This window comes from Cucumis melo, chromosome 11 (genome assembly GCF_025177605.1).
Source record: "Cucumis melo cultivar AY chromosome 11, USDA_Cmelo_AY_1.0, whole genome shotgun sequence".
NCBI lineage: Eukaryota > Viridiplantae > Streptophyta > Magnoliopsida > Cucurbitales > Cucurbitaceae > Cucumis > Cucumis melo.
This window is the reverse complement of record NC_066867.1, coordinates 29,983,626-29,999,240: the sequence shown is the minus strand read 5'-3', so window position 1 is coordinate 29,999,240 and position 15,615 is coordinate 29,983,626. Positions and strand designations below refer to the sequence as shown.

Genomic DNA, 15,615 nt, shown 5'->3' with positions numbered 1-15,615 from the left:
TTTTGATTTGGTTTACGTAATCTATATATACCGTATTCGTCACACGTGTAATTTGTTTCTTTAAAACTATTTTTTAAAGCTCATTCGTTATTGTCCTCGTCAATCTCTCTACTTTAATTAATTCAAGTCATCGACTTTCCGATTGGTCGGAGGTGTTAGAAATCTAGTTCAATAAAATTAGTTATAACAATAAGGTAATATGTAACATTGAAAGTTGTAGATGTCATTACATTGAAACTCATACTTTTTGTATGAGTGCAATGAATGAATATGATGTATGGATTATTTCAACAAAGTATATATGCTATGTAATATATGAACACTCACAAAAACGCCTAAGTTTTTTTTTTTTACTTTTTCACATATGTACGAAAGGGAGAAGGGGAGAGGAATGGTATCGAAAAAGAGTATAAATATAAATAATTTATGTACGGAAATTGAATTAAATTGTAATTTTAAAAGAAAAAAAAATACATATATAGCTTTATTCGTATTTATCCAACGAAATAGCTACAAAGAAATACACTTACTAAAGCAGAAGCCGAAGGAGTGATTATATATATATATATATATATATATATATATATTAGACAAGAAGAAAATGATTAAACTATATTTAATTTCAAAGTTTAGAACAATTTGAACATATTTTCCTTTTCCTCGATTAAATTAGGAAAATACTCTTCAAATTATTCATTATTTCAATTGTAAATAAAAGTTCGAACGAGTTTATCAAGAGATGTTATCTAAATTAACTTTATCGTTAAGTTATTGTGTTTTTTTTCGCTAAATTAAGAGCATTTAAATGAAATTAAGCGATTAAAATGTAGATCTAAAAATATGAAACATGTGAAAGAAAATTTTCTTTCACATTCTTTAGTTGCACTTGCAAGTAGACACTATCGATAAGTGATAAGAGGAAATATTATCCAATGGAATAGACGTAACAAAAATTCTTAAAATAATGAAAAATATTTTCCCCAACAATGAGATTTTAGAGTAAAAAAAAATAATGTGGAGTGAATGGACAAGAGACTCAAATATGCACATACATATACGTTAGTATCAGAGAATGTCACTTTTCTTGTCATTTCGATTTTGATTCAAAATTTGGTATAATCTATAAGACTAAATTAGTATTTTCACGAACATTCATTCAACAAGTTTACGATGGGTTTTAGGTATCCAAGTCTTTTTTTTTTTTTTTACTAATTAGGGTTTACCACTATTTTCTTGCTTAACAAAACTATTTATATTTTCTTTTTCTCAAGAGCAGCAAAACAAATGAAAGATTCTTCTAATTAATTTGTGATATATATATATATATATATATATATATATGGGTTGTTGATGATTCACACCCAAAATTCTTGACCAACAAAAAAACCCTATCTCAAGTTACTCTAAAAGCTTTCATATTATGATCACTAAGTTAATTAAAACGTGAAATTAAGGTCAATAATTAGGAAAAATTATATTCCTCGTAGAGGATAAAGAAAAATCAATTGTTGTTGGTTTACAACCAACACTAAACTAATATATATGTATTTGATCTTAGATTTAATTTAATTAAATTAATATCCTTAATTGTTTCATTATTTACTTTTTTACACATATTATTTTGTTGGGCAAAGTAAAAGACAATTTCTCTAATTCATCATGTATATGTATAGTCTTCTTTTCGACAAAAAGAAGTTGTAATAAAGTGACTTACAATTTGGTCCATCATATCGTTTCTTTCTCGTAGACTCTTGACCTTTCAGATCGAGTGAGTTGTTAGTTTTTTCGTTTTATAAGGTGGCATTATAAACGAAAAAAAAAAGTATTTTTTTTCTATATAGAAAAACCCAATCAAATTTTAAAGGAAGATGAAAGAAATATACATAATTTTCTATTGGATCGATATCATGTATGAATGTTATTCTTATATCATGATTTTGTGAAGATCATCTAATGAGGATAAAACTTTTTTTATTGTCAAATGAGGACGAAGAACCGTGACAACTCCTATAACTTTTGTTCAAAACAAAGAAGTTTAGTTTAAAGTTTAAAGAAAAAATTCAAATATGAGCTTAAGAAGTTCAAATTAAATTTTTAATTTATGAATTTTCAATTTTGTGCTTTAGACTATTGGACGTACGTTGAAATCAAATGTTTAAGATGTAATAAACACAAATTAAAAGGTTAAATTTACATTTTTTTTTGGAACACATCATATTGAAATTTAAAGAATACTACACTTGTAATTTAATTTATTTTTTTAATGATAATGAACAATAAATTTAGGGATAATAATCATATATATATATATATATATATATATATATATATATATATATAATTATTTAAAAAATTGTAATATAACATAATTTATCGGGATGGATTAAACATAGGATTGAACTTTAAATTCTTAAACTTTCCTCCGAATTAATATACTTTAAAGTCTACGTTCTTAATAGCTCCCTATCATAATTCAAATTTTAAAAAAAAACTAATATATATATATATATATATATATATATATATATATATATATATATATATAAATTTAAAATTTTATATCTAATAAAACTTTAAGTTTTGACTGAATTTATAATTTTAAAACACACAAAATTTTCAAAATCTTGAAACACTTAAATTTGTAATTTAACTGAAATATTATAACACAAAACTATTTGTCTAATTGATTTCTTTCTTTGTAGAGGAAGAGAAGATATATACAGCTAGAGATTTCATAAGTAGTAGATCAAATATATTTCTTAATTAACATATTGATATACGACATACCAAAGCAAGAAAACAAACTAGAGCTGTACTAACATACATACATACATACATATATATATATATATATATATATATATAGCAGTTAATTAAGTACCCATATGTATATATTATAACCACCAACTAGTTCTAGTTTTAGAGGTAGAACAAAGCTAAATATATTCATTTTGCATACGCACGCCAAGTTGTTATCACGATTCCGCCGCCGTGTTTAGCCACTTCATCGGAGGTCATGGCGGCCGCCGGTTTTTCCTTCCTTATCCTTGGAGGTTGCTCCACCTTACGTGGTGGTTGTGGCAAAGCTGGCCTTGCCGTTGCCGCCACCCGCCTCCCCCTCGTCGATGCTCGACGAAAGTATTCATCAATTAATTCGAACCCCTCTCTCCCAATTTTCGCCAGGTCACCGGGAGAACCCCTAATTTCTCTTTCTTTAAGAAATCCGGCCATGATTATGGAAGGAAAAAATGAGAGAGAGATATATATATATTTTTTCTTAATTGCTTGGTTGGTTTGTGAAGCTTTGATTTTTTGTTTGCTTTGTTATATAGAGCTCTGGGGAAGGGAAGGGAAGTGAAGTGAAGGAAGCTTGAAATTTTGGGTTAACTTGCGAGGGCCCCGCAGATGGAACAATAATATTATAATGAGATTTTTTTCTTCTCTGGGGGAATAAATAATAGAATGAGATTTTGCAAGAAAGTGAAATAATGAGTTTTAATAAATAATTGGTATAAGATTTGGAATGATATTTTGTTACAAAGTAGAATAATGAGCTTTTAATTATTTAAAGTAATGTAATATATGTGTGGTGAAAGAGATTTATGAATATTTGGGTACAACTTTTTAGGATGATATATATATATATTATGTGCTTTGTTTATTTATTTATTTATTGTGTGTGTTAAGGTTAATTGTAGAGATTTTTAAGATTAAAATGATGGATTTTTTTAAAATTGAATTGAAATTAAATGGGTATATAAGATGATCAATCATTTCAATGTTGTTGTACTTAAAACTAAAAGGGCCAATATTTTGGGATGTGATTACTTTATGTTATAACATGATCTTTGATGTTTAATTAATATTTTTGGGACACTTGCATGCAATATGTTTTTTATGGAATTAGGATATTATTGCTTTCTATAAAAACACTAATAAAAAAAAAAAAAGGAAAAAAGTATTTTGGTGTGTGCTTTAAATCTTTTCTTTAATAATATCATCAATCATATAGCTAAATAAGATTTTTAAAAATATTCTTTTAACTTTTTTAGGAAATAAATAAACAATATTTTGTTTGATCTGTTATTTAAACTGCTTTTATATAATTAAGCAGTCCAAAAGAGTTGGGATGATTCGAAGAAACAAGATTAGAACATTAAAATTAGGGAAATATAAACTCTTTGTTTTTTTCCCTTCCAAATTAAAAAGATACTTAGTTTGTTGGAAACTAAGGGGTTTGGAATATTTTTTGGTTACTTTTTTGATAGATTGATTTAATTTTAACATGATTCTGTGTTATAATAAGTTATGGTTTTGGAATGTTGTCCATTAAACATATTTTTAATAAACGTTTTTGAGATGCAAAAACTAAATGACTAAAACGGTTGTTCGTAGTGTAGTTTGTATGTCTCTAGATTTGATATTTTTGTTTATCTTTTTTATTCTTATGCTTCGTAGTATTATTAGGTGCAATTGGAATTTCTATTCCTTTGGATTTTAAGTCTTACTTTCGAAGATTTGGTGGTTTCTTTACTCTCTACATATAAATGAATGAATAAAATCCTTTCGAGAAAAAGAAAAAAAAGGTAATAAGGTGTTTTTGAGTTATTCTATAAATTTTAAAAGTATTTTTGTTAAAAACCTTATTAAATAACAAAAAAAAAAAGATTAAATGCTACTTTTTATTTTAAAAAACACTTTAAATTAGGAGCTTTTTCAAAAATAAAAAAGATTTGACGAATTTTTTTCTATGAAGGGTAAATATTTAATCAAATATTCTATTTTTAATAACGTCTCCTAAAAATTATGTATTTCATTTTTATATTATTAACTTGAACTTTTAACAATTTTGAAAGTTACTCTTAAAAATATATTGGCCTATTTAAAAGTTCTAAATTAAAAAGTTTAGGGATTAAAAATGTTTTTCGGCCTTGAAAAAAATGGAAGAAATAGACACTATTTCAGAACCATTTGAACAAAATTTATAAGGTGTTTATAGACCATTTTCACTATAACTATTTAAAAAGCGAGTAACATTCTTCTTTATCCTTGTTCAAGTCAAATTCTTACGTTGCAAGCTTCAACGTGAAACTTTTCTATTCTTTTTCAACACATAATTCAAAGATCTGACCAATTATTTTATGTTCGAAGCTTCAATGTGACTTTTTGTTTCATTCTTGAATTAAATGAAATAATTTAAAGTCTATATAAGAAAAATGCATTTTTTTTTCTCAAATTTTTTAGTTTAATTTTTATTCGATTCATAGATCTTAAATGTCACGCTTCTTTTAGTTCTTATACAAGTTTTAAGTTTCTTTGTTTCACTAGATAATCATTTTCAGGTTTTAGAAAATTGATTTGAATCAAGCAAAACTCTAGAACTTATTTAAGAGTCATGATTTCGAATGAGTTCAAAAAATCACTTCCAAACAAGTTAATAATCCTTCAAACCGACCCTTTTTGGAGGAAATAGAATGATTTTAAGTCTGATAAAAGTAACTATAATTGTTTCAAACATCATCAAGTTGTTGAGTAACTTTTCTTTTATTTTTTTAAAGATAACAAATTTCTTTGAAATTTTATTAATGAACTTTGAAACAAAAATATGATGCTCTATGAATGTTGGGACTCCTATTCCTTTGCTCGTCTCGTTCATATTTTAGTTAATGGGTCTGTTTTTCAAATTTTGAATTGAGTTAAATTAAGAGGTCCTGACAATAATATTATATTTATTTATTTTAAAATACCAATTTACGTCTCAAATCCTAAATATATTCTGTGTCAATTTAAGTGCTAAAGCAAGCTTGTGTTCGTGGTATTGACATAAAATTCAAACTTTTGTAATATATTAATATACTTACCCTATTAATTATGTTTTGTTTGATAAACGCCAAAGTTTATAGTTTTATAAATAAGATTTCTAAACTATTACAAGTGAGTTAATTTGGATTTTTAATTACGAATTTTTTCTAGATTGTTTATGCATCAATTCTCTAATCTCATCTGCATTTAAAGAAATCTCTATATTTGTAAGAATTGAATCCATAAACAAATTTTAAATTTATTATTAATAAAAAGTCTAAATTAATTCACTTAACAAATTTGAGAATTTTTATTAAAACAATTATATATTATACGCGATATATTTTAAAACTAAAAGAGAAGAATTACAAGAATTAATATATTTAGAAAAGTCTAAAACTAAAGGTGAAAAATGATTTTTTTTTCTAAAAATTATTTTAAGAAAATAAGCGAATTTCAATTTGAAAAGTGTGTATATGATAATTAAAATTTAGGTTAAAATATTACTTTCGTGTATTTTCAAATAAATTTTTAAATAGGTCTTAAAATTAGTTAACGTAATTAATATAATGTTGTTTTTTAAAAAGAAAAAAGAAAGAAAAGAAATACACAATATTTCATTGAACAAAACTATTCACGACGGTGTAACAAATTTTGATTTAAAAATTTAAGTCATAGACTAAAATTTAAGCCAACAATAGCTCAAAAGAAATTCTCAGTTTAAATCTCCACCCTCAATTTGTACTTAAAAAAAAGTTATAAATTAAGAATTAAGAAAACAAATAACTATATGGTAAAATTGAAAGCAAAGTTAAGAAAATATACATAGTTTTTAACCCAAGATAAATAAACACTTTTATAGAAAAGATGAAGTAGCAAAAAGTGGAGAAAGTAGTGGAAAAGAGTATATAAGTATAAATACTTTTATTGGGATCACTTTATTGTAATATCAAAAAATAATTATTCCTATTTATCACCAACATGTTTAGCCTTTAGGCAATGCACATGATCAACTCCATGAACTATATACTTCAAAATTTCTTTTAAATAGAAACAAATTCTTATTAATATATAAATTCATTTCTAACATCGTACAACTTTACAAAATTATCCATTAAACAAAATACAATGTAATTAGTTAATAACATAAACTATACAATTAGTTAGTATGATTTTAAGTCGAAAAGTTCGATGGTCGTTTTGTGAGGTTTTATCGAATCATAAAGTTAATCTTTTATTTCTAAATTATGAAGCGAATTTATAATTTAACTTTTAAGTTATATATTCGATGGCTTAAACATGCGAGTTTAATCTAAGGTAACCACCAACTTATAATTAAAAATATTTACAAATATAACAAAATTTCAAAACTTATCAATATGTCACTGAAATATATAGAAATCTGGCGATGTTGATCAATATCTATTATTAAAAGCAACGTTAGAGTTGTATTACATACAGTTAAAATTTATATTCAAATAGTGCAGATTTAAGATCGTGATATAATTTGACTGAATCACTATAAGATCGAATCGTAACCGTAAAAGTTGGTAGGGAATTGAATTCCTTCCCTATGATGGATGTTTCCTTTTGTGATATCAAGATTCCCACCAAAGTTGGGCATGGCTTCAATTGTTTACACTTGTAGCTTATGAATGCAACATATATATAAATTCAAGAGTGGATGATGTTTAATTGGAATCAAATTCTAACCATTCTTTCTTTCTTTCTTTTTCACAAAATTTTAAATAAATTTAAAAACAAAAGCCAAGTGTTGTTAATTATTGAAAATGTACTTTCACCTTTTGAATTCATTCCTTTTGAAAAGAATATAATTATTGTTCCATTTTCACTTTAGAATGTTTTGAATTGGAAGACTATTACTATATATATTCTTTATGATTCTTAAATTTCAATCATTAATCAACTAAGATTCCTATTAGTTTTTTTTTTTTTAATTAAGTGCTTTCACGATCTTAATCAATCGTTATATTTTTATTGTAGGATCATTATTTCGAATATTTCAAATTTGGTTTATGCCTCTTTTTGGACGGTTGGTTTCTAAAATATATATAATTCTTATTGCTTTTATAACTGTTTATCGTTTTCAGACACGTTTATCCACTTTTGTCACTTTTGGTATCCTTAGTTTATAAATTTTGGAATTTCGTTTCAATTTAATTTTTAAGTTTCAAATTATTATAGTTTTAATACTTAAATTTGAATTAATTTGTTATTGCGAGATAAAATAGTAGGGAACCTGATATGGTGAATGTGAGAGGATCTCATTCTAAGAGGGAGTCTAAGCATATTATATTGAAGGGATCTCATACAAATTTCGAATAAACTTTTTTTTTTTTTTTTTTTTTTGGTGGAAGTAAGGGGAGTTCAAACTTAGGAGTGTCTTAGTTGAAACTTTGAAGAGCAAGTTATACAAGAGTTGTTGAAAAAAGAGTCTATCAAACAAGTACTTTCGTTAAAATTTCTAAACTCTTTATCTTTATACAGAGAATCCTAGGCACATGTGATTTTTCACTTAACTGGGTTATTAATCTTTGTGCCGTTATTTTTCTATTTGCTACTATGACGACCTTTTTGTTGGATATATTATATGTGACATCGTGTCCTTGGTTAGATCCACCCTTTTTTTTTTCGAGAAATCATAATATTTAACCAATTTGATTAAAAAAATTGAAGAGTAAAATGTGGAAAATGATAAATTGTTACTAAGCAAATTTGTTTATAAATGGGCCGCGAAGTTTCGTCAGATCCAACTGGGTTGGGCCGAGTAAAGGATTGAAACACAGCTGCCAGCCCAAATTATGGGCCATCATCCCCAACTTACGGGCCCATTTTCAATATTTGAGGCACAATTGTAAAATTTAATACAATTTAAATGAGTTTAATTAATTGGTTGAGTTTTAGCCGATGAATTAAAACAAATAACAAACAAAACCCAAAACCGAATTCAAAATTCCATTGGTCATCGATCATCAAATTTTTTGAACTCTCCTATTAATTGGGTTCGAAAAGTCAAAGAAATGGTAAAAATTAAAATAAAATTACCAACCACAAATCCCACAACGTTCTCGGTAAAAGAAATAACTAACATCCTATTTTTTGGACTTCATTTACCCTAATAAATTCACACCCAATCCCACTCTTATTACAATCCAGAGCCCAAGGGGCAATCCATCTATTGTCTTCCATAAAGCCCCGACAGCTCTGAAAAAAAATTAAAAAATATATAAAAACCCAAAAAAAAAAAAAAAAAAAAAACAATCTTTTTTTACGTTCTTTCAAAATGTCAAATGGATTTGCCAACGCCGAAGGTGATAAAAAGAAGAAAAAGATCGCCATTATTAGTGTGTCTTCTTTAATCCTCGTAGCAATGGTTGTCGCCGTTACCGTTGGCATCAACAATGCACCTTACGAAGAGCATGGTGAGGGCGATCAAGGAAGCAAAACCACCCCTGAAATCTCATCATCTACCAAAGCTATCCAAGCCATTTGTCAACCAACGGATTACAAAGAAACATGTGAGAAGAGTCTAATGGCAGAAGCGGGTAACACGACAGACCCAAAAGAGTTGGTGAAAGTGGGCTTCAAAATCGCCACAAGGAGTCTGAACGAGGCCATTAGGAATTCGACCACGCTTCAAGAATTATCCAAAGACCCCAGAACCAACCAAGCTCTTCAAAATTGTCGTGAGCTACTAGAATATGCCATTGATGATTTGAACGAGTCGTTTGAAAGAATCGGCACCTTCCAAATGTCCAAACTCGATGAATTCGTCGCGGATTTAAAGATTTGGCTCAGTGGTGCACTCACGTATGAACAAACTTGCTTGGATGGTTTTGAAAACACTACAGGTGATGCTGGTACGAGAATGCAAGAGTTTCTGAAGTCAGCTCAGGAAATGACAACCAATGGCCTTGGCATTGTTAACGAATTGTCTACCATTTTGGGTTCACTTCAGATTCCTGGAATGACTGGACGACGACTTTTGGAAGATGATGATCATGAAATGCCATCATGGATTAGCGATGGAAAGAGACGATTGATGCAGGCGGGAGCTGCGGGGATGAAACCCGATTTGATTGTAGCTCAAGATGGGAGTGGGAAATACAAAACCATAAATGCAGCTTTAGCTGATGTGCCTTTGAAGAGTAATAAAACGTTTGTGATTTATGTGAAGGCCGGAATTTACAAAGAAATCGTTGTCATCCCCAAACATATGACTCATCTTACAATGTACGGTGATGGTCCAACCAAAACTGTCGTCACTGGTAGCTTAAACTTCATCGATGGTATTCAAACATTCAAGACGGCCACCTTCTGTAAGTACACAGTATCATTTGATCTGATTTGATTTGATTAGTTGTCTAATTAATTGATATGGTTCAATTTGATTCAGCTGCAATTGGAGCTAACTTCTACGCTAGAGATATGGGATTCGAGAACACGGCTGGATCAGCAAAGCACCAGGCCGTGGCCCTACGAGTCCAATCCGACAGATCAATCTTCTACAACTGCCAAATCGACGGATACCAAGACACCCTCTACGCACACGCTCATCGTCAGTTCTACAGAGATTGCACAATCAGTGGCACCATCGACTTCGTCTTCGGAAACGCTGCTACAAATTTCCAGAACTGCAAGCTAGTGGTGCGAAAGCCAATGGATAACCAACAATGCATCGTAACAGCTCACGGGCGTATGAACCGCAAGGAACCAACGGCATTGATCTTCCAGGGCTGCCATTTCATGGGTGATCCAGCTTACTTGCCATTCAAGAGCATCAACAAGGCTTATTTGGGACGTCCATGGAAGCAATATTCAAGAACCATTATAATCGGATCACAAATAGACGATATAATCCAGCCAGAAGGATGGTTGCCATGGATGGGAGATTTTGGATTGAACACCTTGTTCTACGCGGAGGTACAAAACAAAGGACCAGGGGCTGTTGAAACTAAGAGAGTGAAGTGGAGAGGAATTAAACATATTACGCCACAACATGCTGCAGATTTCACTCCAAGACGATTCATTGATGGCGATGCATGGATTCCTGCTAAGGGAATTCCTTACTCTTCTGGCATGATGTAATTGTGAACAAAGGGTGGTTTTAGTAAAACCGAACCAAACCGAACCCTTTTCTTTTTTCTTTTTTTTCTTATTTTAATTTTATCTTTCTTTTTCCTTCTTTTTTTTTTCTTACACACTTTTGGCGTTTGTTTAATGGAAATCCTAATGGAAGAAATAATTTGACTTATATTATTTATATTTATATTCTCTAAATCTTTTTTCTTTCTTTCTTTTTTTCTTCTAATTTTTGTTTAATGCAATTATAAATCATGGTATATAAATAAAGAAAAAAAACAATGTAATTCAATTTAGGGACTCCATTTTTTGTTTTAAAAATTAATTGAAATTTTGGAAACTAAAACAATAGTTTTTAGAATCTTAGCTTTTGGATTTTGGAATTTGACTAAACTTATTAATACAAACAAGAGAATGAAAGGATATGAGATTTTGAATGGGAGGAAAAATGTTTACTTGAGGAATTGGAATGCTTCTAAAAAGAGTAAACAAATAAACTTAAAAAGGCAAAATTATATATGTAATTTTCACTATCCGTGAACTTTTATTATTTTTAAGAATAAATAAAAGATTTTTGAAATATTAATATTAACATTTTAAGACTTGAAGTGGAAACTTCATTAAAAATGTACGAAAAAAAAGGTATTTTAAAAAATAGTAATATATTTAAATTATTTTAATATATATATATATATATATATATATATATATATACATATATATATACATAGTCTCAAAAAATAAAAAGAAAAATATAAAAAAAAAATTAGAAAAGTTACAAAACTAAAATTCTAATTTATGTACTACAATAGAAGACAAAATGTTGGTGACCAACTTTGTACTTCTGTATTTTGGATATTTAAATGGAAAGATACTTAAAATTTAATTGAATATTCAAATCAATATTTCCATGTCAATTTTATTAAAAAAAAATAATTCCTTAATTAAATTTTTTGCCATATTCTATATGAAAAATTTAATATTTTACTATTTTTGAAGTATGAGAGAATATATATTTTCCAACCATTTTTCACAAAAATATTCTTTTTGTATATAAATAATAATAAAAATTTAAATAGATGAAGATGTGACAAAACTCAAAAAATGTCATTTTATGGCCCTATCTTGTATAGCCATGAACATCGTTTGGCACAAAACCATACTTCACAACTATAAAATAATCAAATTGCATTTTTAATCTTATAATTCGATAAAAGAAATTAAAATCTAATACTTATAGATTCATAAAAAATTGGTTCTTTAAGAACTTAATTCTAACTTTTTAAAAATAAAATTATATATATATAAAAATTTTAAGGACTACATTTGCAATTAAACAAAAAAGAAAAGTTCGTATTTGTATTTTGAGTGTACACAAAAGAAATATTTACGACTCCAACCCCGTCCCGTTATCTTTCCGAACCCGCTGCCTCTATTTCCTCCTTCACGGACAACGACTTCACAAAATTCACCGTTGCCCGCGACGTCCCATCATCCGACATGTCGTTCACATGCCTCGACTCATCCTCCACCACCTCCACCGACGCCGCCATCTCAACCGGACACCCACCATCCCTTTCTTCCTCACCAGATCTCGAACCCACTTCACTAACATCAATGACAATCTCCCCACACGGCCCGGATCCACATCCGGGTTCGGGTTTCACCTCCGATCTACAAAGCGGGCAAGTCACGTGCGAATAAAACCACATATCAATACACCCAACGTGGAACCTATGGTTGCATTTCGGAATACTCCGCCCGATTTCGTTCTCTTCGAATTCCGATAAACAAACCGCACAATAAATCGGATCCGGGTCGGTTTTCGCCAAGTGAACGAAAACGGGTAGGGACTTGAGAATCGACTGCGGCAAACCACGCGATGGAGCACCAGCGGCGGCGATTCGAGGCTCGGCAGTGAAAACAAAGTGTTCTCGGCGTCGACGGCGGCGGATGCGGCTGCGGGATGGCCGGTGGGTGGAGGAGGAGAGTAGGAACAATCGAACGTAGAGATGAAGACAAATCATGAGGATGACGACAAATAATAATAAAATGATTGCGCCGAGCATGATTTTGCCGCTGAGAGCGTAGCGTCTGTAGGACGGCGGAGAGAAGAGGGTGCCATCGTCGTCGTCGTCGGCCATTGGCGGCGACGAATAAGGGAGAGAAAAAAAAAAGAAGGGAAATTTAATAATGATAATTGGGAAGAAAAGAAAGAAGGGGATAACGAAATTTAAAGGAAAAAGGAAGGAAACTTCGTGAGGGTTTCTGCTTCGAGGAAAGCTTGTTTTTTGGAGTCTATGATGGTCAATAATATTTTAAATCATTTATTAAAATCATATATATATATATATATATATATATATATATATATATATATATATATATATGTCAATATATTATTTATTTGGATTTAGTAGCGAAGTGGATTTGGCAGTAGTGGTGTAGGCAAAACAAATTACATTGACTAATTACTTAAATTAGTAAAGAAAATAATATAAATATAAATATTAATTTCAATTTTCAAATACACTTCGACAAATATTTGAAAATATTCAACTAAATGGATTCAAAATTTTAGTAGAGAAGTAAGCGTTTTCTTTTCTTTTCTTTTTTTCAATCTCTAATTTGAACAAAAGAAAGGCAAAAGTCAACTTAAAAAAAATATATTGGAATCGGGACTTTGTAATCTCAATGGAAATTAATATTTGCACAAATGTTTGGTCGATAAAATAAAGCATCGTTGAATTAATAATAATAACAAAAAATGAGTTGTATTACTTAAAACTTGAAAATAATAGAAATTAAACCATATATTTTAGTTAATTAATGAATTTGAATACATCGTGTATGACATGTAAACTGGACTTCCTTTAAGGGTTAGATTAACATAATGTTATGTGGAAAGAGAATTTGAAGTAAATGGATGTTAACTTATGAGTCATATCATTGTCATCTTGTTTTGAAAGTGTATTGTGATAAATTTTCTTGCCATTTTGGTATTAAAATTCATAATTTTTTTTCCTTTTTGCTATATCTTAAAATGCTGAGTATATTATTATTATTAGTCTTTTTTTTTTTAAGTCATAATAATAGTAAAATGAAGTTGAGATAAAAATGATGGGAAATTGCATTTGGAAGTTGCCTAACTATTTGGGCCATGAGGTTTCACTTTCTGGGCCCATTCATTTGTCCAAAGTCTCTGATTTCTTTGTCCAATAACACGACATTCCTTTTACGCTTAAAAATAAACTTTAAATTGAATATTATGGCTCATGATGATGACACACAAATTATTTGGATGTACATAAAACCATATGTTATGGATTCCGACTCCATCACATAATCAACTTTCAATAACCATGTAAACTTATCATATATATGTATATTTTTTAATTATGCATTCATATATATGTTATTACTTTGATTTTTGTTCTTTGTATCTATTTAGTCATCGAATTTACAAAATACCTACTTAAATTTTTGAAATATTAATCCGTGTCCAATAATTTTTTAAACATCAAGTGTCTCGTACGTCTCTAAACTATCATTGTAAACGAGTTTATGCCTGACTTTGTAATTTTACTTATATTTAATTCTAATTTACCACGTTATTATATATATCCCTGTCATCTCTCTATTTTCAACGTTATAACTTGTTCTACAAAAATATTTGATAACTATTTTTATGTTTAGGTTTTTTTTTTTCCCTTTCTTGTTGCGTATGTACATATTCAAATAGTTACAAAAAGTTGATTGATAATATATGTTTTACTACGTTTGGACCTATACTTTTCTCATATGTTTTTTCATCAATGTTGTTGTTGCTTGAATTCTCTTACTAGCTTCCACTAATCGAAGTATTGTTTGTCGAAATTCTTCTAGAAGTTTGTTCCCCCCCCCCCCCCCACCCCCTCCAAATGCTTAAGTTTTGGCTATCATCGAAAGACGTTCGATCGACAACTATGGTCGGCTACTTTTATCAAGTCAAAGTTGAATCAAACTGCTGAATTGTGATTATTCTCATAAACAAAAAAGGATAGCTCCTCTACGTGTGGTTAACAAGTTAATTAATCAATGATTAACTCACTGAAAGAAGAAAACACAAAAACAAAAAAGATCTAAGTAAATTTGTGAAGATTATGAGATTAACAGTAAAGACATGTTTGGCTTGACTATTTTTTTTCGTTTATATATTTCATGATTCTTCATCAATTAAACAAAGTTGTTCATCAATTAATTAAGCTTAGTGGGTGTGGATGACAATTGGGTTTTTGAGGTGAAAAGCGGAATTGGGCTTGGGGCTTTATACTTCAGTGGGTGGGCTTTTGAGCAATAAAGCCCAATAAGTAAACATATATTGTATTGGTTCACTTAATGAATGAAAAATGTACTTTTGTTCAATTAAAAGAAAAAAAAAAAATACACTTCTAAAAGCTTTTCGTATCATATTAAAATATCTAAATATTTTATTTTCAAAAGTATCCAACAAATTGATATAAATATTTTATTTTGGTTTGTTTTTAAACAAAAATAGTATGTATAGACTTAATGAAACCCTTCGTTAAACAAAATATTTGTAACCTTAAAAATGCTGATTATTTAATATTGGTATCATCTTGTTGCTTCTTTTTTCTCATGTGTATTAATGAAGTTTCTATGGATGTAAATCTACAAACAAACATGTGAAAATATGGGGAAAAAATTGTG

At 29.0% G+C, this 15,615-nt stretch overlaps 2 protein-coding genes across 2 annotated transcripts; one reads left to right on the top strand and one right to left on the bottom strand.

Moving 5' to 3' along the window:
* Positions 1–8,964: 8,964 nt before the first annotated feature.
* On the top strand, positions 8,965–11,092 carry LOC103497833 (probable pectinesterase/pectinesterase inhibitor 21). The gene is made up of 2 exons (XM_008460187.3): positions 8,965–10,142; positions 10,220–11,092. The coding sequence occupies exons 1-2, from the start codon at positions 9,107–9,109 to the stop codon at positions 10,909–10,911; spliced, it is 1,728 nt and encodes a 575-aa protein (XP_008458409.1). The 5' UTR covers positions 8,965–9,106; the 3' UTR covers positions 10,912–11,092.
* Positions 11,093–12,177: 1,085 nt separating this feature from the next.
* On the bottom strand, positions 12,178–13,171 carry LOC103497834 (RING-H2 finger protein ATL2-like). Its single transcript, XM_008460188.3, has one exon. The coding sequence runs from the start codon at positions 13,047–13,049 to the stop codon at positions 12,315–12,317; it is 735 nt and encodes a 244-aa protein (XP_008458410.2). The 5' UTR covers positions 13,050–13,171; the 3' UTR covers positions 12,178–12,314.
* Between the last annotated feature and the right edge of the window lie 2,444 nt (positions 13,172–15,615).